The sequence below is a fragment of the Trichechus manatus genome, unplaced genomic scaffold (assembly GCF_000243295.1).
Source record: "Trichechus manatus latirostris isolate Lorelei unplaced genomic scaffold, TriManLat1.0 scaffold00040, whole genome shotgun sequence".
Lineage (NCBI taxonomy): Eukaryota > Metazoa > Chordata > Mammalia > Sirenia > Trichechidae > Trichechus > Trichechus manatus.
Window position 1 is genome coordinate 9,601,605 of NW_004443976.1, and position 27,364 is coordinate 9,628,968.

The 27,364-nt window shown below is 43.7% G+C and overlaps 1 protein-coding gene across 1 annotated transcript in view; it reads left to right on the forward strand.

Moving 5' to 3' along the window:
- The window catches only part of DHRS7C (dehydrogenase/reductase 7C), a 25,384-nt gene extending 2,025 nt beyond the window's left edge, over positions 1-23,359 (forward strand). Inside the window, exons 2-6 of the mRNA XM_004375983.1 lie at positions 9,096-9,208; positions 15,013-15,223; positions 17,197-17,289; positions 21,639-21,794; positions 23,099-23,359. Of these exons, the coding sequence (XP_004376040.1) occupies positions 9,096-9,208; positions 15,013-15,223; positions 17,197-17,289; positions 21,639-21,794; positions 23,099-23,307 (782 nt within the window). The 3' untranslated portion in view covers positions 23,308-23,359. The remainder of the gene's footprint in view (positions 1-9,095; positions 9,209-15,012; positions 15,224-17,196; positions 17,290-21,638; positions 21,795-23,098) is intronic.
- Positions 23,360-27,364: the final 4,005 nt, after the last annotated feature.

The window sequence follows — 27,364 nt, forward strand, 5'->3', positions numbered from 1 at the left end:
GCCTGGTTTTAGTATCAGGGTTATTCTGGCTTCATAGAATGAATTCAGAAGTGTTACTTCCTTTTCTACGCTCTGAAATAGCTTGAGTAGTACTGGTACAAGCTCTTCTGTGAATGTTTTGTAGAATTCTCCAGTGAAGCCATCCGGGCCAGGGCAAAAAGTGTTTATTTAATGAATAGCCTCTAAAAGTGACCGTTTGATGAGGGAAGACCCTCATTTGGATAAGTTTGCTACATATTTGCTGTATAGATTTCTAGTTGGATTCCAATATGGTCAGAGAACATATGCTATGGGATTTCAATGCTCTTAAATTTGTTGAGGTTTGTGTTATGACCAAGGATATGGGCTATCTTGGCGAATGTTCTATAGATCTGTGAGAAGAATGTGTGCTCTGTTATTTTTGAGAGGAGTGTCCTAGGAATGTCTAATAGATCTTGTTGGTTGATGATGTCATTCAGCTCTATATGCTTGCTGATTTTCTGTCTAGTAGTTGTCTATTGCTGAGAGATAATGTTGTTGCCGTGAGCTGCCATCAGGTTAGCCCCTGACTCATGGCCTCCCCATGCACAACATAACAACACGCTGCTTGGTCCTGCACCACCCCCACGATTGGTTGCAGATCAGATTATTGTGATCAATAGGGCTTTCACTGGCTGATTTTCAAAAGTAGATCACCAGGCCTTTCCTTCTAGTCCATCTTAGACTGGAAGCTCCACTGAAACCAGTTCAGTATCATAGCAACATGCATGAGGTGCCTTGTCTGGAAGTCAAACCCAGGTCTCCCGCATGGAAGGTGAGAATTCTACCCCTGAACTCCCACTGCCCTCATTGAGAGAGCTATATTTGTTTTAATAGTTTCATTTATTTTTTCCAATTTTATTAGGTAATAGTCACACATTGTACAAATGAGGTACCAGGAAATACATCCTAGGAGCAAAATGGCATTTTCAGAGAAATACGGCCTTGTTCCTCTCATGACTACTATCCGTGTTTTTACTGTTGTTATGGTTGTTGTTTTTCAAACTGTATCTTATTGACCCACCCTGGAAATAAATGCAAAGCGGAAAAGGATAAGTCCAAGTTGAGACGTAACTTGAGAAGCTGGGTGCGTGTGGCCTTAAATAAATGTCCAGCTTAAACTGGCTGCTGACCACAGTGATTGAAGGGCCTAGCTGCTCCATTTCTCAGGTTCGAGGCAAGGGAAAAAAAGCACAGCTCATGGCCCACAGCATGCGCTGGTCCCATGGAACCCAATGGAGCCCAGTGGATAGCCCTGGGTAGTGTCAAGGAGCCCAGACCTGAGTTGTTTATGAAGAAAACGAAACACTAAAGATTGGGACATTTAATGCCCACCCCAAACCCAAACAATGCAACTGAATTGGAAATTGTTCATCTTGTTCCCACTGTGTCTACAGCAAGATGAAAATCAAAATACTCACCCACCGGTACTTGTACTACTTCCAAGAATCCAGCTGAATTTCAGCCCTGCCTGTGTTTCATCACTCCCAAGATGCACAGTTTTTCACCTTTATATATTTCTGGAATTGGTGTGATTGTCTAACAGTCAGTGGTATCTTGTGATCCCCACGGGCCACTCTTTTTCATTTTAATATCTCTGAAATCATGAAGCATCTTAAACTTGGTGAAATATGGAAGTAAGTGCTCAATTGATGTTTGCTAGGTGAAAAAGAAGAGGCTTGGTGCCTACATGCTTGATACAAGATAAATGCTGAGCTGATGTTAGCTGCTGTAGAGTCCGTTCTGATTCATGGCAACCCTATGTACAACAGAATGAATCACTGTCCAGTCCTGCACCACCCTCACGATGGTTGTTATGCTCGAACCCATTGTTGTAGCCACTGCGTCAATCCATCTCATTGAGGGTCTTCTTCTTTTTCAATGACCCTTTACTTTACAAAGCTTGATGTCCTTCTCCAGGAACTGGTCCCTCCTGATAACATGTCCAAACTACGTGAGATAAAGTCTCGCTATCCTTGCTTGTAAGGAGCATTCTGGTTGTACTTCTTCCGAGACAGATTTGTTCATTCTTCTGTAAATCCATGGTATAGTCAATATTCTTCACCAACACCGTAGTTCAAAGGCATCAATTCTTCTTCAGTCTTCTTTATTCATTGTCCAGCCTTTACATGCATTTGAGGCAATTGAAAACACCATGGCTTGGGTCAGGTGCACCTTAGTCCTTAAAGTTACATCTTTGCTTTTTAATACTTAAAGAGGTCTTTTGCAGCAATTTTGCCCAATGCAGTTGATGTCTCAACTGCTTCCATGAGATTGATTGTGGATCCAAGTAAAATGAAATCCTTGACAACTTCAGTCTTTTCTCTGTTTATCGTGATGTTGCTTATTTGTCCAATTGTGAGGATTTTTGTTTTCTTTATGTTGAAGGGAGCCCTGATGGCTCAGTGGTTAAGAGCTCAGCTGCCAACCAGAAGGTCAGCAGTTGGAATCCACCAGTTACTCCTTGGAAGCCCTGTGGGGCAGTTCTACTCTGTCTTATAGGGTTGCTATGAGGCAGAAATTCACTCGACAGCAACACGTTTGGTTTGGTTTGGTTTTTATGTTGAGGTATAATCCATGCTGAAGGCTGTAGTCTTTGATCTCCATCAATAACTGCTTCAAGTCCTCTTCACTTTCAGCAAGCAAGGTTGTGTCATCTGCATATCACAGGTTGTTAATGAGTCTTCCTTCAATACTGGTGCATGTTCTTCTTATAGTCCAGCTTCTCAGATTGTTTGTTCAGCGTACAGATTCAACAAGTATGGTGAAAGGATACAGCCTTGATGCACACCTTTCCTGACTTTAAACCACGTAATATCCCCTTGTTCTGTTTGAACAACTGCCTCTTGGTCTATGTACAGGTTCCGCATGAGCACAATTAAGTGTTCTGGAATTCCCATTCTTCTTAAAGAGCTGATAAAGAAATGAAAATAAGAACACCTGGTCATACCTAAGTCCTGGCTTCAGCAGAAATGACCCATTTGGGAGTGGTAACTCTGAGCTTACTGTACCAAGACAATGAGCATACCCCTGAGCTCCAGCGTCCCTGTCCCACTTGGGGAAAGTGTCAACCTAGAACACGGAAGTAGAGTGGTGGGAGCACTCCTGGCTCCCTCTCCTATGGAGGCTGAGGTCAGAGGTTTGGTCTGGTTTCTGGCCACAGGCCCCCACAGCTACCCCAGTGTCCAGTTTGCAAATACATGCCCATCACCATAAGTTGGAGGGAGAGTATGAGTGGACAACGATAGACCCCAGCATGATCTTTTCTCAGCCATTGGGAGTTTGTCAAGGAGCAGGCCTCTTGGTTAGTAGCCAAGCACTTAACCATTTGTGCCAATAAGTTCTTATTACACAAACACACAAAGCCAAGTATTATAGACACAATGTTTTGAATCTTTTTTAAAAACTTACTTTATCAGGCACTTCTTCCATGTCAGAAGACCCACTTCTGCAATATTATTTATATATATAACTATATATATATATATATATATATAGTGTTTTAAGTGAAAGTTTGCAATTCAAGTTAGTTTCTCATACAAAAATTTATACACATATTTTTATGTGACCCTAGTTACTCTCCCTGTACTGTGACAGCACACTCCTCCTTTCCACCCCAGATTTCCCCTGTCCATTCAACCAACTCGTGAACCTCTCTGCCTTCTCATCTCACCTCCAGACAGGAGCTGCACATTTAGTCTCATGTATCTACTTGAGCTAAGAAGTACACTCTTCATGAGTATGATTTTATGTCCCATAGTCCAGTCTAATCTTTGTCTGAATAGTTGGCCTCGGGAATTATTTTATGCAACATCATTTTTTAATGGCTTAGAAATAGTCCACATATAGATAACTTACTTAACCAATCTCCGTTATGGTGGACATTTACAGCAATCTCCAGCTTTTTACTGTTATAAATGGTACCAAGATAAACAATATTATAACTATGTCCATGAAGACATTATTAATTATCTGCTTAAAATAAATGCCCATAAATGAAATCACTGGGTCAAAGTCCTCACTTAGTTTTAAGAACACTGTCAAATTTTTCTTCCAAGAGACTCTAGCAATTTACACTGCCACCAGCAGAGTGTAAAACCAGCCCCTTTTCTCATAATCTTGCCAAGACTGAGTATTACCATTTTTGCCTTTAATTTTTTGATTGCTTAAAACTAGTGCTGTGTTCTGATTTGCATTTATTTATTATTAGCTTTGAACTCTTATCTTCTCTATATTAGATCTTTGTACTTCTCTTATGAATTGTTTACTCATGTCCATAGCCAATTTCTTTATTGGGTCTTTATTCTTTCCTTATTTATTAGTAAGAGTTCTTTGTACGTCAAATAAATTAGCCCTTTTCTGACACATGGAGTCCCTGGGTTGTGCAAACAATCAATGCACTTTGCTACTAACCGAGAGGTAGGCAGTTCAAATATACCCATATGTCCCTCAGAAGAAAGGCCTGGAGATCTACTTCAGAAAAATCAGTCATTGAAAACCCTATCGAGTACCATTCTACTCTGACAAACATGGGGTCACCAACTGGTGTTTGGTTTGTTTTTTTTTTCCTGACACGTAGATTATGAATTTGTTTCTCAATTTGTTTTGCTTTTAGTTATATTTATGGTTTTTGCTTTAAGGAAGTTTTTTAAGGGTAAAACTATAAATCATTTCTGTTATGGTTTCTTCTTTGGTAGACGATCTCTCCCCAACACAAGGCTATAGAGTCATCTCTACTTTCTTCAAGTTTTTCTATGGTTCTGTTTTTACACTTGACTATTTAAGACATCTTGTTGTAATGTATCTAGCTTTCTGTCCCTTCCAAATATTTACAACGGGCTCAAGCATAACAACGATTGTGAAGATGGCGCAGGACCCAGCAGTGTTTCGTTTTGTTGTACTTAGGGTCACTGTGAGTCAGAACCAACTCGACGGCACCTAACAATAACAGCAAATATTTATCCCACTACCCAAATACCACTTTTTAAATAATATGTTCTTTTCCCATTGATTCAACATGCTAACTTCTCATATTCCAAATTCTTATCAAAACTTGGCTCTATTTTTATCAATATTTCTATCTATACTTGAACCACTAACACTCTGCTTTAAATGTTCTTTGCTTTTCTTGCATATGTATCATTTTCAAATAAAGTTTGTAAGTTACTCCAAATAAAGCTTAGAATCCTTCTACTGCTTCCCAAGACCTGTTGGGATCTTGATTTACTATAGCAAATCAACTTGGAGACGAATTGACATCTTTACTGGATTTTGACATCCAGAATCATCATGGACAGTCCCTTTCTCAGTAAGCATCTACATTTAGAGATATCTTCCGTTCACGATGGTCCTACCAACTCAAGGTGATGTTGCTAACCCAGTGGTTTCTTGATTCAGGTTTCCCTCAGTCAGCAAAGCTGACCACAGAGTCCTTCCTCCAATTCTCTCCGTTGTACCCACCATGCTGTTTTCAGACTTCTTGGAGATCTCCCACCCCTAGAGCCCTCTACTTTCATTCCTCTCTGTCTTCGCTCCTCCTGCCCCCATCTGGCTTAAACTAATGGTCCAGCATCTCAATCACTCTCTCTCCAATACTGCAATTCCCCTGCCCACAGTGCCCGCTTATCAAATCCTAACCAACTGTTCGGTCTACCTGGCCCCCTTCCCTCCACCCGCACCAGGCTACTGAGCCCTGCAGAATAAAATCACCCAGCATGAGATCAGTCGTGCCATTGCACCCATGGTATCCAGCTTCCAGGGAGCACTCTGCATTGCCCAGCTAGCCTTTGGCATCCCCAGTCAGTCTGGGTCCACTGCTTCTTGCTGAAAATAGGGACAACAATAGGTACCCACTGTAGTAGGTGCTATAAGTGCCTGCCCAGATCCCTGTACCTAGCCAGTTCACCCAGGTGCTGTGAGTGTTGGCTGCTAACGGCTCACCGATGCTTCTTTCCCAGAAATTTGGCTGTCAAGTCCAAGATCTGTAGGTCAGTGCATGTCGCCTGGCCCAGGATTTACACACCCTCTGTACCCTCCCTGAGACGGCCAGCCCTAAGCAATGACTGATTGAGACAGGTGCACAAAAGGCTGGTCTTCTTGCCTGAAGAAAGGAGCCCTGGTGGTGCAATGGTTAAGCACTCAGCTGCTAACTGAAATGTGGGTGGTTGGAACCCACCAGCCACTCTGCAAGAGAAAAGACATGGTGACCTGCTCTGTAGGGTCACTATGAGTCAGAGTTGACTTGGCAACACATAACAACAACTTGCCTCAAGGTGGGACAGCTCTACAGTTCGGCTTATGCTCCTGAGCCCTTGTCTTAGGGATCTCTAGAGAAACAGAACCAGTATTAGAGAGAGAGAGAGAGAGAGAGAGAGATTTACTTCAAGGAACTGGCTGACACAATTGTAGGGGGCTGTCAAGTCCAAAATCTGTAGGTTAGGAGACAGGCTGGAGACTCCTGCAGGCTTGAGCCCCAAGATCTACAGGTCAGGTGGCAGGAACAGGGCAGAGTAAAGACAGACAAAGAGTTCTGAGAAAATATCTATTTATAGTCTGGAGGCGGAACACACTCTAAGGAATTTCCTTTTCAACTAATTGATTGATTACATTAGATTACAGTATGTAACAGCAACCAGACTAGTGTTTGGGCCAAATCACTGGGAACCATAGCCTAGCCAAGATGATACATAAAATTAACCATCACAGCCCTTTCTGGGTCACACCAAGGCTAGACTTTACCTGAGACCACATCCTTGACTAGCACCTTCCACTGCCCTGTCTTGCTTCCCTCATCCACTGTCAGAAGAGCATTGTCTCAATCAATCCTACTCTCCTTAGTCCTTTTCTCAGGTTCTGCTTCTAGAGAACCTGACCTAAGTTACTCTCTCATGTGGTTATTGTAAGAATTCAATGTGCTAATATAAGTAAAGATCTTTCAACGGTTCCTGGAACAAGTAAACCTCAAAAAGTGTTAACTTTCACTGTTTTTAAGTATCAGTATTATTAATATTATTAACACCCATCTGTCAGGTTGTCTTACTATGGTGGCTTGTGTGTTGATCACAATAGAATATCATCTGATATAATGCCAGAAGATGAGCTCCTAGGTTGAAAGGTCCTCAAAATACACAGTGGCCACATATGGACTTGATCATGTTAATGATCATGAAGATGGCACAGGACCAAACAATGTTTTGTTCTGTTGCACATAGGGTCACCATGAGTTGGTGCCAACTCAGTGGCAACTAATAATAATTATTACTATACAAGAATGTTGTGTGTCACAATGGAGTACTATGCAACAATAAAGAACAACGATGAATCTGTGAAGCATCTCATAACATGGATGAAACTGGACGACATTATGCTGAGTGAAATAAGTCAGTCACAAAAGGACAAACATTGTATGAGACCTCTATTGTAAAAACCTGTGAAAAAGTGTACACACAAAAAGTAACAATCTTTGTTGGTTACCAAGGGTGGGGGGGTGGGGACACTAAATAGGCACTAGATAAGTGCTACCTTTGGTGAAGGGTGAGACAGTACACAGTACTGGGGAAACCAGCACAACTTGTACAAGGAAAGGTCATGGAAGCTCCAGAGACACATCCAAACTCCCTAAGGGACTGGATTGCTGGGTGGAGGGCTGTGAGGACCATGGTCTCGGGGAGCATCTAACTCAATTGGCATAACACAGTTTATAAAGACAATGTTCCACATTCTACCTTGGTGAGTAGCATCTGCGGTCTTAAAAGCCTGTGAGCAGCCATCTAAGATACTCCACTGGTCTCACCCCTTCGGGAGCAAGGGAGAATGAAGAGAACAGGATACAAGGAAAAGATTAGTCTGAAGGACTAATGGACCACAGCTACCAAAGCCTCCACCAGCCTGAGTCCAGTACAGCTAGATGGTGCCCGGCTACCACCACTGACTGGTCTGACCAGGATCACAACAGAGGGTTATGGACAGAGCTGGAGAAGGATGTAGAACAAAATTCTAACACACACAAAAAAGACCAGATTTACTCGCCTGAAAGAGACTAGAGAAACCCCGAGAGTATGGCCCCCAGAAGCCTGTTTAGCTCAGTGGTGAAGTCACTTCCAAAGTTCACCGTTCAGCTGGGGATTGGACAGCCCCATAAAACAAAACAGGACTAATGAGGCACAGCAGTCCAAGACAAGGTCTGGAAGGCAGAAGGGGACAAGAAAGCTGGTGATAGGGAACCCAAGGTTGAGTAAGGACAGTGTTGATGTGTGGTGAGGTTGTTAACCATTGTCATAGGGCAACATGTGTATTAACTGTTTAATGAGAAACTATTTTGTTCTGTAAACCTTCATCCAAAGTGAGAATAGCAGCACAATTGGAAGAGCGTAGTCGATGTCACTGAACTGTGCATGTAGAAATTTTTGAAATGATGTATTTTGGCTATGTATATTTTCACCAAAAAAAAAAAAATGTCAAGAAGGGAGAAGGTTGACATATTGTGGGGTTGTTAACCAATGTCATGCAATAAGTTGTGTACTACTGTTTAATGAGAAACTATTTGTTCTGTAAACCTTCATCTGAAGTACAATAAAAAAAAAAAGATTATATAAAAAATAAATAAATAGAAAAAAAAAAGAATGCTGTGTGTCTACCAGCCATTGCCCAGTTTAGAAAGTCTTGCGATGGGTGAGTCAGGAATTAGTTCTAAGTAAAATTAGACACATGGGAAATATGGAAGCAACTGGTGACATTTGGCTGAAAAGACATAGTGGTGTTTCCAAAGTCTTTCAATTTAGATAAACTTAGAATTGTGGTCCTGGAGGACTAGGTGGACACAGTCATCTTTCCATCTGTTATAAAGAGAATGTTCTCCTAATCAGAAACTTAAAACCATGGAAGTGGCTGTTTCACCCAGTGGTGAACTCGCCATCACAGGAAGCAACCAAGCTGAGGCTGGAAACTAGAAAATAGTCCAGCCCTGGGAGGGGGTTGAATGAAATGACTACTGAGATTCTTGAATTTGTAAGAGAGGGGGCCCACCATCAATGGCTCCATCCACACACTGCCCCACCCTCTTTCCTTCTTCTCCACAGAGTGTGCACGGGTGTTCCACACTGGAGGGGCAAGGCTGGTGCTGTGTGCAAAGAACTGGGAGAGGCTGGAGAGCCTTTATGATGCCTTGATCAGCGTGGCTGACCCCAGCAAGGTAAGGCCTTCTAGCAGTGGTTTGGGCACCCTTAGCTTTCATTGATTGTTAAGGGGCGGCTTGATGGCCAAATGGATTCCTTTAGTGGGCTGAAATTGGATGGGAGCTTGGGGAAATGGGAGGCAATGATCCCACTGTTCTTGACACAGGTATGTCTGCCAATTGCAAAAGGTCGATTCATTCTGACCACTCACTCACCATGCCAAAAATTTGTTTTCTATCCATGATACCCCCACAAATCTATTTAAGTCAGACTCAAAGAGGATCCAGAAAACAATGAATATCATGTTGTTGTTGTTGTTAGGTGTCGTGGAGGCAATTTCAACTCATAGTGACACTCTGTACAGCAGAATGAAACACCACCCAGTCCTGTGCCATCCTCACAATCGTTGCTATGTTTGAGCCCATTGTTGCAGCCAATTCATCTCATTGAGGGTCTCCTTCTTTTTCACCAACTCTCTACTTTATCAAGCATGATATCCTTCTCCAGGAACTGGTCTCTCCTCATAACATGTCCTAAGTATGTGAGACAAAGTTTTTCCTTCCTTACTTCTGTAGAGCATTCTGGCTGTACTTCTTCCAAGACAAATTTGCTCATTCTTCTGGCAGTATATTCAATGTTCTTCACCAACACCATAATGGAAAGGCATCAATTCTTCTTCAGTCTTCCTTGTTCATTGTCCAGCTTTCACATGCATATGAGGCAATTGAAAATACCATGACTTGGGTCAGGCACAACTTAGTCCTCAAAGTGAGTGACATCTTTGGTTTTTACCAAAGAAATCTCTTTCAGCAGATTTGGGCGTTGATGGTGGATCCAAGTACACTGAAGTCCTTGACAACTTCAGTCTTTTCTTCACTTATCATGACGTTGCTTATCGGGCCAGTTGTGAGGATTTTTGTTTTCTTTATGTTGAGGTGTAATCCATACTGAGGGCTGTAGTCTTTGATCTTCATCAGTAAGTGCTTCAAGTCTTCTTAACTTTCAGCCAGCAAGGTTGTGTCATCTGTATATCGCAGGTTGTTAATGATTCTTCCTCCAATCCTAATGCCCCATTCTTCATATAGTCCAGCTTCGCAGATTATTTGCTCAGCATACAGAATGAATAAGTATGGTGAAAGGATACAACCTTTCCTGACTTTAAACCATACAGTATCCCCGTGTTCTGTTCGAACAACTGCCTCTTGGTCTATGTACAGTTTTCGCATGAGTACAATTCAGCTTTCTGGAATTCCTATTCTTCACTATGTTATCCATAATTTGTTATGATCCACACAGTCTAATGTCTTTGCATAATCAATAAAACACTGTAAACATATTTCTGGTATTTTCTGCCTTCAGCCAAGATCCATCTGGCATCAGCAATGATATCCCTCGTTCCATGTCCTCTTCTGAATCCAGCTTGAATTTCTGGCAGTTCTCTGTTGATGTACTGCTGCAACCGTTTCTGAATTATCTTCAGCAAAATTTTATTTGGGTGTGATATTAATGACATATTAATTTCACATTCGGTTAGATCACTTCTCTTTGGAATGGGCACAAATATAGATATCTTACAGTCGGTTAGCCAAATTTCTTGGCATAGACAAATGAGCACTTCCAGCATTGCATCGTTTGTTGCAACGTCTCAGTTGGTATTCTGTCAATTCCTAGAGTCTTGTTTTTCACCAGTGCCTTCAGTGCAGCTTGGACTTCTTCCTTCAATACCATCAGTTCCTGATCATATGCTACCTCCTGAAATGGTTGAACGTCCACCAATTCTTTTTGGCAAAGTGACTTTGTGTATTCCTTCCATCTTCTTTTGATGTTACCTGAGTTGTTCAATATTTTGCCCATAGAATCCTTCAATATTGCAACGCCATGCTTGAATTTTTTCTTCAGTTCCTTCAGCTTGAGAAATGTGGAGTGTGTTGGCGTTTTGGCTTTCTAACTCTGCATCTTTGCTCATTTGATTATAATACTTTGTCTTCTCGAGTCACCCTTTGAAATCTTCTGTCCAGCTCTTTTATTTCATCATTTCTTCCTTTTGCTTTAAAAACTCTACATTTAAGAGCAAGTTTTAGAGTCCCTTCTAACATCCATTTTGGTCTTTTCTTTCTTTCCTGTCTTTTCAATGACCCTTCCTTTCTTCATTGTCATGGATTGAATTGTGCCCCCCAAAAATATGTATCAACTTGGTTAGGCCATGATTCCCAGTATTGTGTGGTTGTCCTCCATTTTGTGATTTTCCTTATGTGTTATAAATCATAATCTCTGCCTGTGGTTAAAGAGGATTGGGGTAGGATGTCACACCCTTGCTCAGGTCACATCCCTGATCCAATGTAAAGGGAGTTTCCCTGGGGTGTGGCCTGGACCACCTTTTATCTTACAAGAGATAAAAGGGAAGGAAAGCAAGCAGAGAGTTGGGGACCTTATACCACCAAGAAAGAAGCACTGGGAGCAGAGTGCATCCTTTGGACCCAGGGTTTCTGTGCAGAGAAGCTCCTAGTCCAGGGAAAGATTGATGAGAAGGACATTCCTCCAGAGCTGACGGAGAGAGAAAGACTTCCCCTGGAACTGACACCCTGAATTTGGACTTCTAGCCCAATAGACTGTGAGAAAATAAATTTCTCTTTGTAAAGTCATCCATTTGTGGTATTTCTGTTATAGCAGCACCAGATAACTAAGACATTCATGTATGATATCCTTCATGTCATCCCACAATTCATCTGGTCTTCGGACATTAGTGTTCAGTGTGTCACATTTATTCTTGAGATGATCTCTAAATTCAGGTGGGATATGTTCAAAGTTGTACTTTGGCTGTTGTGGACTTGTTTTAATTTTCTTCAGCTACCACTTGAACTTGCATACAAGCAACTGATGGTTTGCTCTGCAGCTGGCCCCCGGTCTTGTTCTGACTGATGATATTTAGCTTTTCCATCATCTCTTTCCACAGAAGTAATCAATTTGATTCCTGTGTATTCCATCTGGTGAGGTCCATGTGTATAGTCACCATTTATTTTGTTGAAAAAAGGTATTTTTGATGAATAAGTTTTGTTCTTACAAAATTCTATCCTATGATCTCTGGCATCATTTCTATCACCAAAGCCATATTTTCCAACTACTGATCCTTCTTCTTTGTTTCCAACTTTCACATTCCAATCTCTAGTAATTATCAGTGCATCTTTGATCAATTTCGGACTGCAGAAATTGGTAAAATTTTTCAATTTCTTCATCTTTGCCATTAGTGGTAGGTGCATAAATTTGAGTAATAGTTGTATTTACTGGTCTTGTAGGTGTATGGATACTATCCAATCACTGACAGCATTGTATTTCAGGATGGATCTTGAAATATTCTTTCTGACAATGAATGCGATGTCATTACTCTTCAACTTGTCATTCCCGGCATAGTAGACCATATGATTGTCTGATTTAAAATGGCCAATACCAGTCCATTTCAGCTCACTAATGCCTAGAATGTCTATCTTCAAGTGTTCCATTTCATTTTTGACAATGTCCAATTTTCTTAGAGTCATACTTCGTACACTCCAAGTTCAGATTATTAATAGATATTTGCAGCTGTTTCTTCTCATTTTGATTCCCGTCACCTCAGCAAATGAAGATCCAGAAAGCTTGGCTCCATCCGCATCATTAAGGTCAACTCTACTTTGAGGAGCAGCTCTTCCCCAGTCATATTTCCAACCTGAGGGGCTGATCTTCCAGCACTACATCAGACAATGTCCTGCTGCTGTTCATAAGGTTTTCATTGGCCAGTTTTTTTAGAAGTAGATCACCGGGTCCTTCCTCCTAGTCTTTCTTAGTCTGGAAGCTCCACTGAAACTTGTCCACCATGGGTGACCCTGCTGGTATTTGCAATACCAATGGCATAGCTTCCAGAATCACAGCAATACACAAGCCACCACAGTACAACAAACTGACAGATGAGTGATAGAAGGAAGTAAACCAGGTACTGCCCAGTAGATTCCAACTCATGGAGACCCCATATGTGTCAGAGTAGAACTATGCTCCCTAGGGTTTTCAGTGGCTGATTTTTCAGAAGTAGATCGCCAGGCTTTTCTTCCAAGGTGCCTCTGGGTGACTTCAAACCACCAACCTTTTGGTTAGTAACTGAGCGCTTAACTTTTTATGTCACTCAGGTACTCTTAAGGAATGTCATAAGTATGGGTTATTAGAAACACTTATGGCTGATTTTTTTGAAAAATAATACCTCAGATGACATCTCTTGCAAAGTCAGGGAGATGATGTTCCTTTCCAAAAAGTCACCCAGGAGGTGAATGCTTATTTCAATGGCGTTTCAGTTTTCAAAGCATTTCTGGAGCATCGTTTGAGGAATTGCCTTCAGAGGTCTCTTCAGGATTTAAGAAAAAAAAAAAAAACAACTTTGCCCTCGAGGTTGAATTTGTTTTTTTGGAAACAACCACAAGTAATTCAGAGCTAAGTCTGGTATTTGAAGAGATAGATCAAATAAGACAGCACAGCATTCTCCAAAATGTGTTTCTTGGGATGTTAGTAGGTATTGGGTGGGTAAAAACAAATTTCTGCAGCCAGTTGTGTGGGAAATACTGAGTTAAACCAAGTTTTTTTGGTTTCTTTACTGCAGGACTTTTCAGAGCCTTTGATATGTTAATGTACATCGTGTATTTCCAAGGAGAATGTATAGCACTCTGTGTTTCCCGAACAAATTTGACCAGGGAACCCTCTTTTCTAGGCTATCTGTCAAACATTGGGATTGTATTTATCACTTGTATAAGCAATTATCAGAGCATCTCCCCCTCTAGACCATTAGAGTCTTAATAAAAGTGAGTGTCTAGGGCTGAACACAGTGCCAGGTGCGTAGTAGGATGCACTAAAAATATTTTGCTAAAAATGTTTTTGGTCAAAAACAAAAATGTGGCTACAAATTACTATTGTTAAAAATAATCTAAACTCACCAAAATTGAACATAAGGTTTATTCTGAGCAGTTATTCTACACGCATGTAGGGAGACCATTTTGATTTCAGAAAAAGTAAATGGCTGGAAAAAGCTAGGCACAAGTGGGCTTACAAAGAGAAAGGAGGGAGAAATATAGAAGATCATCAACCATTGGCTAATCTTAACATAATTGATTGAACCCTGACCTCCCTCTCTTACTGAGATCAAAGGATATAAATTCACAAACTGGTCTCTGCCCCTCCACCCAGCCACGTCTTTTGAAATTCAAATTTAGTAAGCCTGGCTTCCAGCAGGAAGGAAAGGATTTGCAACTTCAGGTGAGAGAAAAGCTGCTGATAGATTAATTTTGGTCAGGGATTTCTTTAAAGTGAATATGTGGTTTTGTGGGTAAGAAAACACCAAAGTCAAAGCAAGATATCTACTATCAATTTCTCTCTTTGACACTGTGATGGATTTTCTTGTGGCTTATAAGCCAGTTCGGAAGGAAATTTCCAAAAAGAAGCTCAGAAATGTTATAAGTCATGATGTCACCACTGGAAAAGCACACAGCCTCCAAAGGGGACTGCTGTGAATGCTGATATCCATTTGGATTTATCAGTTCAAGCACCTTTGTCAAAGGCTCAGACTTATTACTGCATATTCACTTTGGGATTTTTATTGTAGTTGTCGTGGTCCCCAAGAATGGATTATCCAAGAATCTCTTCCCCGCTCCCCACCCCAGAGTCATTTCTGCTTCTTCCTCTTCACTTTTTTGGAGTTGTTCCATGAGTTCTGAATTTCAGAAGGGGTGGCTATTAAATGAAGGGACCCCTAGGTCTAAGCCAAGAAGGTATTTCCACAAATGTCTTGACTCTCTCATTGGTTCACCAGACTTTTACCCCAAAGCTGGTCCTCTTGGACTTCTCGGACATCGGCAGTATCCCCGATGTGGCCAAAGAGGTCCTGGACTGCTATGGCTGTGTGGACGTCCTCATCAACAATGCCAGCGTGAAGGTGAAGGCACCTGCCCATAAGATTTCTCTGGAGCTCGACAAAAAGATCATGGATGCCAATTACTTTGGGCCCATTACACTGACAAAAGGTCTCGTGAGTTTGACCTTCCTGTGGGTTTCTGGACCACCAGCTGCTAGGGAGGGCACTGTTACATAGCCAGATGGTCATCTACTTCTAGATAAAACCCATAGGCCCCCTTCCCCCTGAAAAAATTCCTACTTATTTGGTGAAAGCTTTCAATGTTCTGACTGAATTTTGTGGAAGACAGGGGATTTTGAAAGTATCTTACTGGTATATTCCAACCTCCCTCTTTTTGCAACTCATCCTCCTCATCCAAGCCCTGTCCTTTACCCTTTTCTTCTTACTCATATCCATGGTTCCCCCTTCAATTCCATTCAACATCGCTGGACTATTGTCTTTGTCCTTTGCATATATATTTTGACATATCAACCTTGCAGCTGATCTGCTCCTAACCATGGGAGACAGTTACTCTTCTAACATGATGAGCAAAGGTAGATTCTGTCCTCAGAACTGAAGAAAAAGATTTTATCCCCTAACTTCAAGAGACCCAGTATACTGTCAACCTCTTTGCAGAAACAGGGAAGTCAGCAGGATGTCCCCCCTGAAAGGGCAAAATGTTGGTTCCTATGAGGCATCCAGGTAGAGATTTCTCATGGTCAAGTTCAAATGGTGATGTGAAACCTGGAAGATTGGCACAGGATTTATCTATGGAATAGAATCAAGAATGGAAGCCCTTCCTCCCCCCCAAAAATAAAAATCTATGAAAACAGAACTTCATTAAGAAAGGGATAGTGGTGATAGTCACACAACATGGTGAATGTGATGTCACAGAGTTGCACACTTAAAAATGATTACAGCAGCAAATGTTTTGTTATACATATTTAACCAAAATAAAAATTTTTTTAAGAAAAAAAGAACCTCAAAAGGGAGGATGCACACATGAAAAAAGATCTTGCATTTAGGGACTGGAATGCTGGCAGAGATGGAGAAGGCACAATCTGAGAGTTGTCTCGTCTACAGCTGAGAAGAGTCCCATACTGGGAGCCTCTAATGACAAGATTCTGAATCCTAGGACAGTATTGGGCGCAGAGAGATGACTTCCAAAAGCCACTAAAATGGTGTTCCAGAGATAAGGTTTCCCCCAGCTCAGTCCCTGTGACCAAGCAGGCTGGCAAAGGTGTGCCATTCCATTAACCCCTGAGGGGGCATCAAAGTGAGGGATGCAAAAAGTGGAGTGGAAAAGGCCAGGGCTGGTTTCTCTTCCTGTTTGGGCCTCTAACTTTCTGAGGGACCTAAGTCTAGCCACCAGCTGTGGGTATCAGTTTGCACATCTCCAATATGAAGGGACTGGGTTTAATCAACCATTCTGAAAGCTGAGTCTTCTGAGTATTATCTTTTCATTTTTGCCACATCCCCACCTGTACTATTATTTGCTAAATATCCTTCTCTAAATTTCCTCATTTTAAATGAAACTTATTTTAGAAGAAAATGTATACCATCTTAAAAAAAAAAAAAAAAAACAAGACCTTTCACTCTCAACAAATACAAGGCACCCTGAAAGCAAATCTCACCATTATTCCTTCTACCTTCTAAACAAAGTTGGTAAATTCTCCCCCAAGACAGCCTGGGAACGCTCAGAGCTGAGATCTTTCCTCTCTTTGTTAAAAGACAGCACGTGTGAGAGAGGTGTTAAAGACACGTTAGAATCAAAATGAGACTTTCTTCTTGACGTAAATAGGAGAACTCAAAAGGGAACTCCTTTCTCACTACTGAAAATGGTGCTAAGTAATGGCTCACTGGTGGGTCATTTAAAGTCACCCAGTAATTCACCACCTGAACGTGGCCCACTGTTTGGAAACACTGGACTAAATGATGCCAGGGTCCTTCCCAACCCGGTCCTGCTGCACTCTAATTACCAGGGAGGTCGAGGAACCATTTTTGAAGTCGGGTGTGGGGTGGGGAGTGGGGGAAAAGGGATTGCCTGCTACCGCCCAAGCCCGTCTCAGATTTTAACAGGACTCACTGTCCGGTGTTTTCCAGCCCTGCTTCCCAACATGATCTCCCGGAGGACTGGCCAGATTGTGTTAGTGAATAACATCCAAGGGAGATTTGGAATCCCGTTCCGTACGGCTTGTAAGTTGCTAAGACAAAAACACCTTCTTCGGAGATGTGATGTCCAGGACTAGGCCTCTGGTTACAAGGGAGGGAGGGGTTCCAGAGCAGAGCAGATCTGCTGGTTTTTCTTTCATTCTTCAGTCCCTCTTCTGAGCACCCACAGAATGCAGGGCACTATGGTAGCCAATGAGACAGAGAAGATAAGGTCCCTCTCAAAGCTGACATTCTCACGTGTGTCAGCTGAACACGATCAATTTAGGTGAAGGTCACACTCCTGACGTGGGTGAATGGAACCCAACTCATTTTCCTTCTCTTCCACAGCCCATTTATGAATTTCACCACTATTTCTTTCTTTCTTTCTTTTTAATTGTGGTGAAAAAATACACATCGAAATGTTTGCCATTTCAAAATTTTTTTACACATCTAATTCACTGGCATTAATGTTCATTGCAGCACTATTCACAATAGCCAAAAGGTGGAAACAACCTAAATGTCCATCAACAGAAGAATGGATATACAAAATGTGGTATACAGTATTCACACAATGGAGGATTACTCAGCCCTAAAGAGAAATGAAGTCCTGATGGTCCTTCTATTTTTAAACTCCACATACATGTTATTTTCAGGAACTGGATAACTTTTCACTTTCCTTGCTCTATGCCTTCATTCATTCAACAAACAGCAATTGAATGCTTAAAGCCAGGTGCTGGAGACACAGACAGAGGGGATATGATACACTAAGGTTGGACATTCCAACGGACACTTTGCTCACCAACCAATATGGGGCATGTGGTTTCCTTGGAGCGTTTTCTGAAACACAACAGCAATGAGGACTAAGAATTCTAAGGAGGCCGTCTCCGCCCCCACCTGCTGTGGTCTGGCTTCTCTGCAACTAAGGAATTAAGTAGTGCCAAGTTCTCCATATAAATGTCAGAACTAAGGAGATGCCACCCTGGGCCAGCCCTAAGTTCTCTTTCTTCTTCCTTTGGGTCTTGCTTCTGACAGGCACTGGGACTCCTGTGAGAGGGCAGCACCTTCCCCTTAGCATCTACCCAGGTGGGGAGATTGGAGGCCTTGGGGACCCACAACCAGAAACACAGCTTGGAATTGGGCACACAACATTGTGCTACCTTTCCTTCCCATCACAGGCACACGCCCTTCTCACTGCCCTAGCCCCCCTACATGGAAATTACCTGCCAGTACATCTGCTTCACCTGGGCTCCACAAGAGCAGAGCTACCTCTGACCCACCTCTTCGTCCCCAGCTCCTTGCCCGGAGGAGGTGCCCGACACACGCGTGTTGAACGAATGAAGGAATCGGTGAATTGGTGGATGAATGAAAAACAGCTGATAACTCTTTTTTAATTTTTTTGGTAACAGCTTTATTGAGATATAATTCACATACCATACAATTTACCCATTTAAAGCATTCAATTCAATGGCCTTTAGTATATTTACAGAGCTGTGCATTCATTACCACAATTAGCTTTAGAATATTTTCATTACCTCAAAAAGAAATCCACACTCTTAGTTATCATTCCCCAATCTTCCCACATCCCAGCCCTAGGCAACCACTAATCTACTTTCTGTCTCTATAGATTTGCCTGTTCACGTCTCATAAACAGAGTCAGACAATATGTGGTCTTTTGCGTCTGACTTTGTTTCACTCAACTTCACGTTTTCCAGGGTTGATGCACGTTGTGGCATGCATCAGTACTTCATTCCTTCTTACGGCTGAATAATATTCCATTGTATGGATATGCCACATTTTATTTATCCATCCATCACTTGATGGGCATTTGGGTTGTTTCCATTTTTTCACTATTATGAATATTGCCGCTGTAAACATATGTGTATATGTTTTTGCGTGGGCATATGTTTTCACTTCTCGCGGGTATATACCTAGGAGTGAAATTGCTGGATCATATGATAACTCTGTGTTTAACAGTTGGAGGAACTGCCAGACTGTTTCCCAAAGCGACTGCACCATTTTACATTCCCACCAGCAGTGTGAAATGTTCCTATTTCTCCACATACTCGCCAACACTTGTTTTTGTCCACTTTTTTTGTTACAGCCATCCTAGTGGGTGTGAAGTGGTATTTCAATGGTGGTGTTGATTTGCATTTCACTAGTGGCTATGCTAACCCTTTTCATGAAGGTGAAATTGGATTCACCATGAACCACATGAGGAGTGCTGATGAAGCATGGGAAGCAGGAGGCCTGGATTCTAGTCCAGACTCTGCCACCTCTGGCTGTGCAACCTGGCGCCATTCACATAATCTCTCTGAGCTTCTCATTCGTCATTATTCATGAAGGAAGGATAATATCTCCTCTGCCTCTCTTGAGTCCGTGTATTAAGTTAACGGGACAGTGGGTCACACAGTCACAGAGAGGATCAGGTGAGATGATGTACGTAGTCATTGTATAAACCTGGCGGGAGCTAACCTGAGGCTGGTGTCCAGGTAGGTTTGGTTTGGCCAGCATGATAGTATTTTCTTTTTAATTAAAAAAAAAAAATCCATTGCCATCAAGTGATTCCAATTCATAGCGACCCTCTAGGAAAGAGTAGAACTGCTCCATAGGGTTTCCAAGGCTGCAATCTTTATAGAAGGAGCCTTGGTGGTACAGTGGTTAAGTCCTTGGCTGCTAACTGAAAAGTCAGTAGTTCGAACCCATCAGCCAGCCGCTCTATAGGAGAAAGATGTAGCAATCTGCTGCCATAAAGATTACAGCCTAGGAAACCCTACGGGGCAGTGCTAGTCTGTCCTATAGGGTCGCTATAAGTCGGAATCGACTCAACGGCAGTGGGTTTTGGTAATCTTTACGGAAGCAGATGGCTACATCTTTCTCCTGTGTAGTGGCTGGCGGGTTCAAACTACTGACCTTTCGGTTAGCAGCCAAGCACTTTAACCACTGTGCCACCAGAGCTCCTTTTTTCTTTTTAATTAGTTATCAATATTTAAATGAAGGACATTTTAACAAAAATCAGGATTTCCAGCTTTGCTTGCACAATCAGAAGATCTGCTGCCATGCAGAAAGGAATTCAGGGATGCAGAATTTCCCACATAAATGTCACAGCTAAAGGGATGCCTCTCTGGGACTGCCCCAAGTTTCCTGCAAAGCAACCATCAGCTGGAGCCAAGTGGTGACGCTGCCTTTAGACAGGGCCCAGGCTTTCTGGTCACCACGGTCCCACTGGGCTGCTTCTCTCCTTTCCTTCTCACAATGTGCACCGTAGCCAGATAAAAATCAAACCCATTACCATCAAGTTGATTCCGACTTATAGTGACCCTACAGGACAGAGTAGAACAGCCCCATAGGGTTTCCAAGGAGTGGCTGGTGGATTCGAACTGCCAATCTTTTGGTTAGCAGCCGAATGCTTAACCACTGTACCACCAGGGCCCCATTGTGCCCCAAAGACGTTTTTAATTTGCAGCCCTGCTGAAATCCCATCATGGAAATAACCAATTGCTGTTCAAGTCAACTCCAACTCATGGCAACTCCATCTGTGCCAGAGCAGAACTGTGCTCCATAGGGTTTTCAGTGGCTGATTTTTCAGAAGTAGATCATCCAGGCCTTTCTTCTGAGGCACTGTTAGGTGGACTCAAACCTTCAACCTTCCAGTTAGCAGTCGAGTGTGTTAACCTTTTGTACCACGAGGGACTTCCTTTGTGATAGTAAGGTCCAATAAAGACCGGCAAAATGTGAAGTTGGGGTTCACTATATTCCAGAGGTGGCTCCAACTTTCCTAAGCTTTAAGAAATGTCCACTGTTTCTGCAATTTCTGGAACTATTGTTTACCTGACCCATGGCCTGTACGGTTTGAATTGAATTGGGTGAGTAGATTGCATTGTACAACAGTCACCACAATCCAGTTTTAGAATATTACCATCACCCCAGAAAGATATCTTGTGCCTGTTTGTGGTCAGTCTTTGCTCCAGGCCCACCACAGCCACCACCTGGCCCTGGAAGCCTGGACAAGTCACTCGGGTGTCCACCTTCCCAGCAAGGAAAGGGAATGAAGGCTTGTGCTAACCATTTAATATACATTTTCTCATTTGTTCTTCACAACGGGGCAAGGGAGGTATTATCTCCATTTTAAAGATAAGAAAACTGATCCTCAGAGAAGCAAAGTCATTGGCCCAAGGTCACACAGCTGGTAGGTGGCTAAGCTGGATTCAGTCCCAGCTCTGCCTTTTTCCATCACACGTCACAGAAGGCTCTGTTTCCTCATCTGTGAAGGGAGGGGCAGGGTGAGGGAACGCCAGAGGCCCCTTTCAGCTCTGACCTTCTAGGAATGTGGCATGTCAGCCCCATTGTTCCAAGGTGCCTCTCCTGCACCCACTTCTTGCTAATTTCTCTCCTAGATGCCGCCACCAAGCACGCTGTGCTCGGCTTCTTTGACTGCCTCCGGGCCGAAGTGGAGGAATACGACGTCGTTGTCAGCACCGTCAGCCCAACTTTCATCCGGTCGTACCACGTGTATCCAGGGCAAGGAAACTGGGACGCCTCCATTTGGAAATGTGAGATTCCAGAGGGAACCTGGGGGAAAGGCTGCTGGGGGACAAGGGCTCCAGGGGCATGGGGAGTGCGGGGTGGGAGATTTCTGGGACAGGCTGGTTTCGTTGAGCACAAGGAGGTGTTCTGGGAGCACAGGACCGGAGGTGGTGGGACATTGGCAGCTGGCTAACAGCAGGGAGGGGGCCCCAAACCTTAGACCTGAGGCACCAAGTAGAGAACCCTAATCTGTAAGCCCATGGACTAAGGCCTGGTGGAGCTCAGTCACTCACTAGCTCTGTGACCTTGGTCAAGTCACTGCCTGTTTCTGAGCCTCAGTCCCCCATGTTAATAACCAGGAGTTGGCCTTTAAGAACCTTCCCGTTCAACTCTTTCCCTAGGAGGCAGGCCAGAATAGAGGTTAAGAGTCTGGAATCAGATGTCTGCCCTCAAAGCTTGCCTCTGCCACATGTTAGATGTTTGAATGTGGGCAAGTCCCTTGATCTTTCTGTGCCTCGGTTTCCCCTTTAGAAAATGAGGCTTAATGGTAACAGTGGTCTCATAAAATTGTTGGGGGAGTCCCTCAGTAGTACAAACAGTTAAGGCGCTCACTGCTAACCAAAAGGTCAGTGGTTCAAATCCACCCAGAGGCACCTCGGAAGAAAGACCTGGTGAGCTCCTTCCAAAAAGTCAGCCATTGAAAAACTTACGAAGCACAGTTTCACTCAGACACACATGGGTTGCCATAAGTCAGAGTCAAGTCAACAGGTACCGGTAGAGTTGTTGGGAGAATTGAGGGTTATTGCTGTAAAGGTTTGGAACAGCAACCAGCATAAAGTAAGTGCTCTATAAATGCACCTCATCAATATTATTGTTATTACTCTAGAACACTCTGAACGTAAGACACTGTGCCTTCACCAAGTCTCAGGGTCTAGACTGGGGAACCAAGATGAACCAAGAAGGTGAACAGACCAAGTGGTTCCAAGAGGCTCTTGACAAGCACGACTTTCAACAATTACAAACAACATCATCTTAATTCTTCTGGCCCCTTATTTCCCAGGCTCTTTCACATACATCTACTGCTCATAACCACCCTGCAGTTAATAGGGCAGGAAACTCTGCCCATTTTGCAGATAAAGAAGCTGAAGCCCAGAGGGCTAACTTGTCTGTCCAGAGTGTCACGGGCAGTGAATGGCAGTTAGCCTGACATCTCGCACCAAGACTCTGGGCATTGCACACACCCCCTCTCTTTGGGCACGCAGAAGGTTCTGGCCAGCTTGTTCCCCGCTGAGACCCTAACAACCCCTGCCTCCCTCCTGGGGGCTTTCAGTTTTTTTCAGGAAGCTGACCTACGGAGTGCACCCCGTGGATGTGGCCGAGGAGGTGATGTGCACGGTAAGGCGGAAGAAACAAGAAGTCTTTATGGCCAACCCCATCCCCAAGGCTGCCGTGTACATCCGCACCTTTTTCCCCGAGTTCTTCTTCACCGTGGTGGCCTGTGGCGTGAAGGAGAAGCTCAGTGTCCCAGAGGAGAGTTAACTGCAGGAGGCCAGTGGGTCATCTGAGGGGAATAAAGGCTTTCTTGCAGGTGTTGGGTTTTCTGTCCTCTCAGCACAGAAGCTACACCCCCAACGTGGACCTTGTCTGATGGGAGGTGTTCACCATCCCAGGTAGATGTCCTGGAGGCCAGCCGAGAAGCTCCGAGGTCTCTGGGTGCCTTCCACTCATCATTCTCTGTTTTAGTCTCTTAGTGCTGCTCTGACAGAATTGCCACACGTGTATGGCCTTAAAGAACAGAAATTTATTTTCTCACAGTTCTGGAGGCTAAGAGTTCAAATCAGGTTCTCGGCCATGTCGATTCCTTCCTTGTTGGTCGTCCCAAACGTTCCTCGGCTTCTTGGAGATCCTCACACGTGTCTCCCCCTGCGTGTGCCTCAGTGTGCCTAATCTGCTCTTTTTAAATCTCAGCAGTGACTAGTTTTAGGGCACTCCCTACCCTTATGTAGCCTCATTAACATAACAAACAAAACCCTCCTTCCAAACAGGATCACATCCACAGATTTAGGATTCCAACACATATTTTGGGGGACGCAATTCAATCCATAACATTCCTGAACACACTTCCAGAAGCTTCTACACTCTGTAGATGACAACTGAGCAGAAAAACAAGGGCCTTAAACAATATGTGTACTGTTTAATGAGAAGCTCGTTTGTTCTGTAAACCTTCATCCAAAGTACAATTTAAAAAAATAATAACAATAAATTCAATAAAATGTGAAAAACAAAAAACAGGGGCCTTCACGGCCTAACCACTCCTCACACTGTGACCATCAGCCTGCACAGAAGCTCACTCAGAAAGTCACTTCCATGTTATACAAGAGCGACCTGCCTAAGCCACCTTCCAAAAGTAACAAGACTTGACAACACCTCAGGACAGTGCCCAATAGCACTTTTTCCAACGATGGAAATGTCCTACATTTGCCCTGTCCAATATGGCAGCCACTGACCACTCGTGCCTACTGAGCGCTGGAAATGTGGTCCGTGAAACTGAGAAACTGAATTTTTTATTTCAATTACTCTTAATTAATTTACATTTTTATTTTATGTAATCTTAATTCATTTACATTAAAACGGTCACACACGGCTAGCAGTCATTTTCAATCTGGGCAACACACTAGAACCGCCTGGGAGCAGTTAAGTGGATGCCAGCTCCTTCCCAGAGAGGCTGGTTTAACTGGCGTGAAGAGGTGTCCAGGCACCTGTCGGGTGATTTCACAACACAAATACCACAAGCGGGTAGCATTAAACAACGGACATTGATTTTCTCACAGTTCAGGAGGCAAGAAGTACGAATTCAGGGCCTGGCTCTAAGGCAAGGTCCTTCTTTGTCTATTCCAGGTCTAACCAACCAAAACCAAACCTGTTGCCGTAGAGTTGATTCCAACTCATAGTGCCCCATAAGGTTTCCAAGGAGCGGCTGGTGGATTTGAACTGCCGACATTTTGGTTAGCAGCCGAGCTCTTAATCACTGTGCCACCAGGGCTCTGGACTAGTAGTCAGCAATTCTCAGAGCTCCTGGGCTGGTAGACGCATCTGCCATGCGTGTTTGTCTTTATATGGCAGCTTGCCCGTGTACGTCTCTGTGTCTTTTCTGCTCTTTTTATAACTCAGAAGTGATTAGGTTTAAGACTCACCCTTTTTGAGTATGACCTTATTAACATAATAAAGAAAACCCTATTTCCAAACAAGATTAATACATATTTAGGGGGGGACACAATTCAATCCCTAAGACAACTCCTTTAAGAAATCCTTCAGTTGATTTTAACGTGCAGCAAAGCTTGAGAATCTCTGCCTGCAAGCTGTCCACCTCATTCCAGCCTTTTCTTACATCCTCAAAGCAAAACTCACTGATAACTACCATCCTTGTTATTGGTGGACATTTAGCTTGGTTTAGTTTAGCTTTTTTTGTACAAAACAGTTCATTATTCTCGGGCTTTTGTAAAGTGTAGGGTATGGATCACTACGAGTAGGACACCACGACAACAGGTAACGGGTAGGGTATGTTTTTGCACTAATCTTGTAACTGCTGATTTAACTCTTCTAATATGTACAAATGAAAGAGGGCTCAAATTTCATTCCTGAATGTAAGCCATTTGCAAAATGAATATATCTCCCTGGGAGGTGCACATGGTTAACGCACTTGGCTGTTAACCGGAAGAATGGAGGTTCGAGTCCACCCAGAGGCACCTTGGAAGAAAGGCCTGGCAATCCCCTTCCAAAAAATCAGCCATTGAAAAAATCCTATGGAGCATAGTTCTCCTCTGACACACGTGGGGCCGTCACGAGTCAAAAACGCCTTGACAGCAACTGTTTTATGCTATACATATGGACATATTTGTTGTTGTGAAGTGCCGTCGAGTCAATTTTTGACATAGTAATCCCATGTGCAGGGGTGGATTAGCCAATAAGCAGGGTAAACACAGTGCTTACCTTGCTTACCAGATTATCTGGAGTGAACACTTTCACATTTTTTTACATCAAAGCCTCTGCTTCTAGATATGGCTGGCATCTGGCTCTCTCCCAACCCCACAGCACCTTCCTACAGAATCAAAGCCTCTTTTCAAATTTACAATCCCTACGGGGGCAGATGACCCGGTAAGCAAAGTAAGTACAAAGTAAGTAAGTAAGTACTTGTGCTTACTTGCTCATCTGTACTTAAAATTGTTCACTACAGATTAGTAAATAAACCAACCGAAACCAGACCCGTTGCTGTCAAGCTGATTTTAGCGACCCTGCAGGACACAGTAGAACTGCCCCATAGGTTTCCAAGGAACAGCTAGTGGATTCAAACTGCCAACCTTCTGGTTGGCAGCTGAGCTCTTTAACCACTGCGCCACCAGGGAACCATTATGGAGATATATAAACTTTGATTTAAAAAGCAAAATGTCCAGTATGGTGTGATCACTCTGGACAAGGCTAATGGTCAGGTCCTGCGGTAGTGGGAAGCAAGGCGTGGGGTCAGAATTTACAACGGTCAGCCAAGCAGCAGGCAGAGCAGGCCCGGAGTAACTGTCCATCTTCTGAGAGGTTTTGCTATTGGGGGGAGGGGGTACTGGGGGACTCAGGCCAGAACCAACGGAGGGCAGAGGGAGGGCCCTGGAGGCACAGTGGCAGCACCTAGGTGGCTAAAACTTGCTTGGTGGCCAGAGGGCTGGTGACTGCTCCCTGGGGGTGGCAGCTGTGGGACAGGAGGGGCCGGAGTCAGGGCCACAGGCAGCCCGCCCTGAGGACACACGAGCTCTGGGCTCCAAGCCCAGCGTGGCCACGACAGGCCCTGGGGTCCTCACCTGCACTCTATAGGGCTCTGCCTGGCCTCAAGTAAGCCCCGAGTGGGACCTGGGGGGGTCGCATTCTGGGAGAGTGAGGGATTCCCCGGGAATTCCCAAAGAGAGACACATTGCGCAACAGAGCGGGAAGCAGGACACTCCGTGTAAGGTGGGGGAGGGGTCCGCCCTGCTGTTCCCCTATCTGCCGGCAGAGGGCACCCTGAAGCCGAGGGAGTCCCGAGACCCGCGCACGAACCCAGCCTCAGCAGGACTGACTGGCAGGTGCCCCAAGCGCCCCTGCAGTTGAATTTCCTGTCCGTGGTTGCCTCTTTGCCTTTCAGATGGCCCAGTGTCCACTCAGGCCCTGCTATCCTCTCAAGATGGATTAGCTCGCCAGATTAATAAAAAAAATCCACAAATCATAGCGATCCTATAGGACAGAGTAGAATTGCCCCATAGGGTTTCCAGTGAGTGGCTGGTGGATTCGAACTTCCGACCTTTCGGTTAGCAGCCGAGCTCCTAACCACTGCACCACCAGGGCTACAAATTAAACTTAGAAAAATAAAATTATTTTAATAGTGGAAAAAAAACATATCATGCAATATGAGGAATGGCCACCAGGTGTCACCGAGGCTCCGAAATTTTATAGCTACGCTTCGCTCCACTGGAGTCCCTGGGTGGTGCAAGCGGTTAACGTGCTTGGCTGCTAACCGAAAGGCTGGAGGTTCAAGTCTATCCAGAGGCTTCAGAAAAAAGGCCTGGCAATCTAC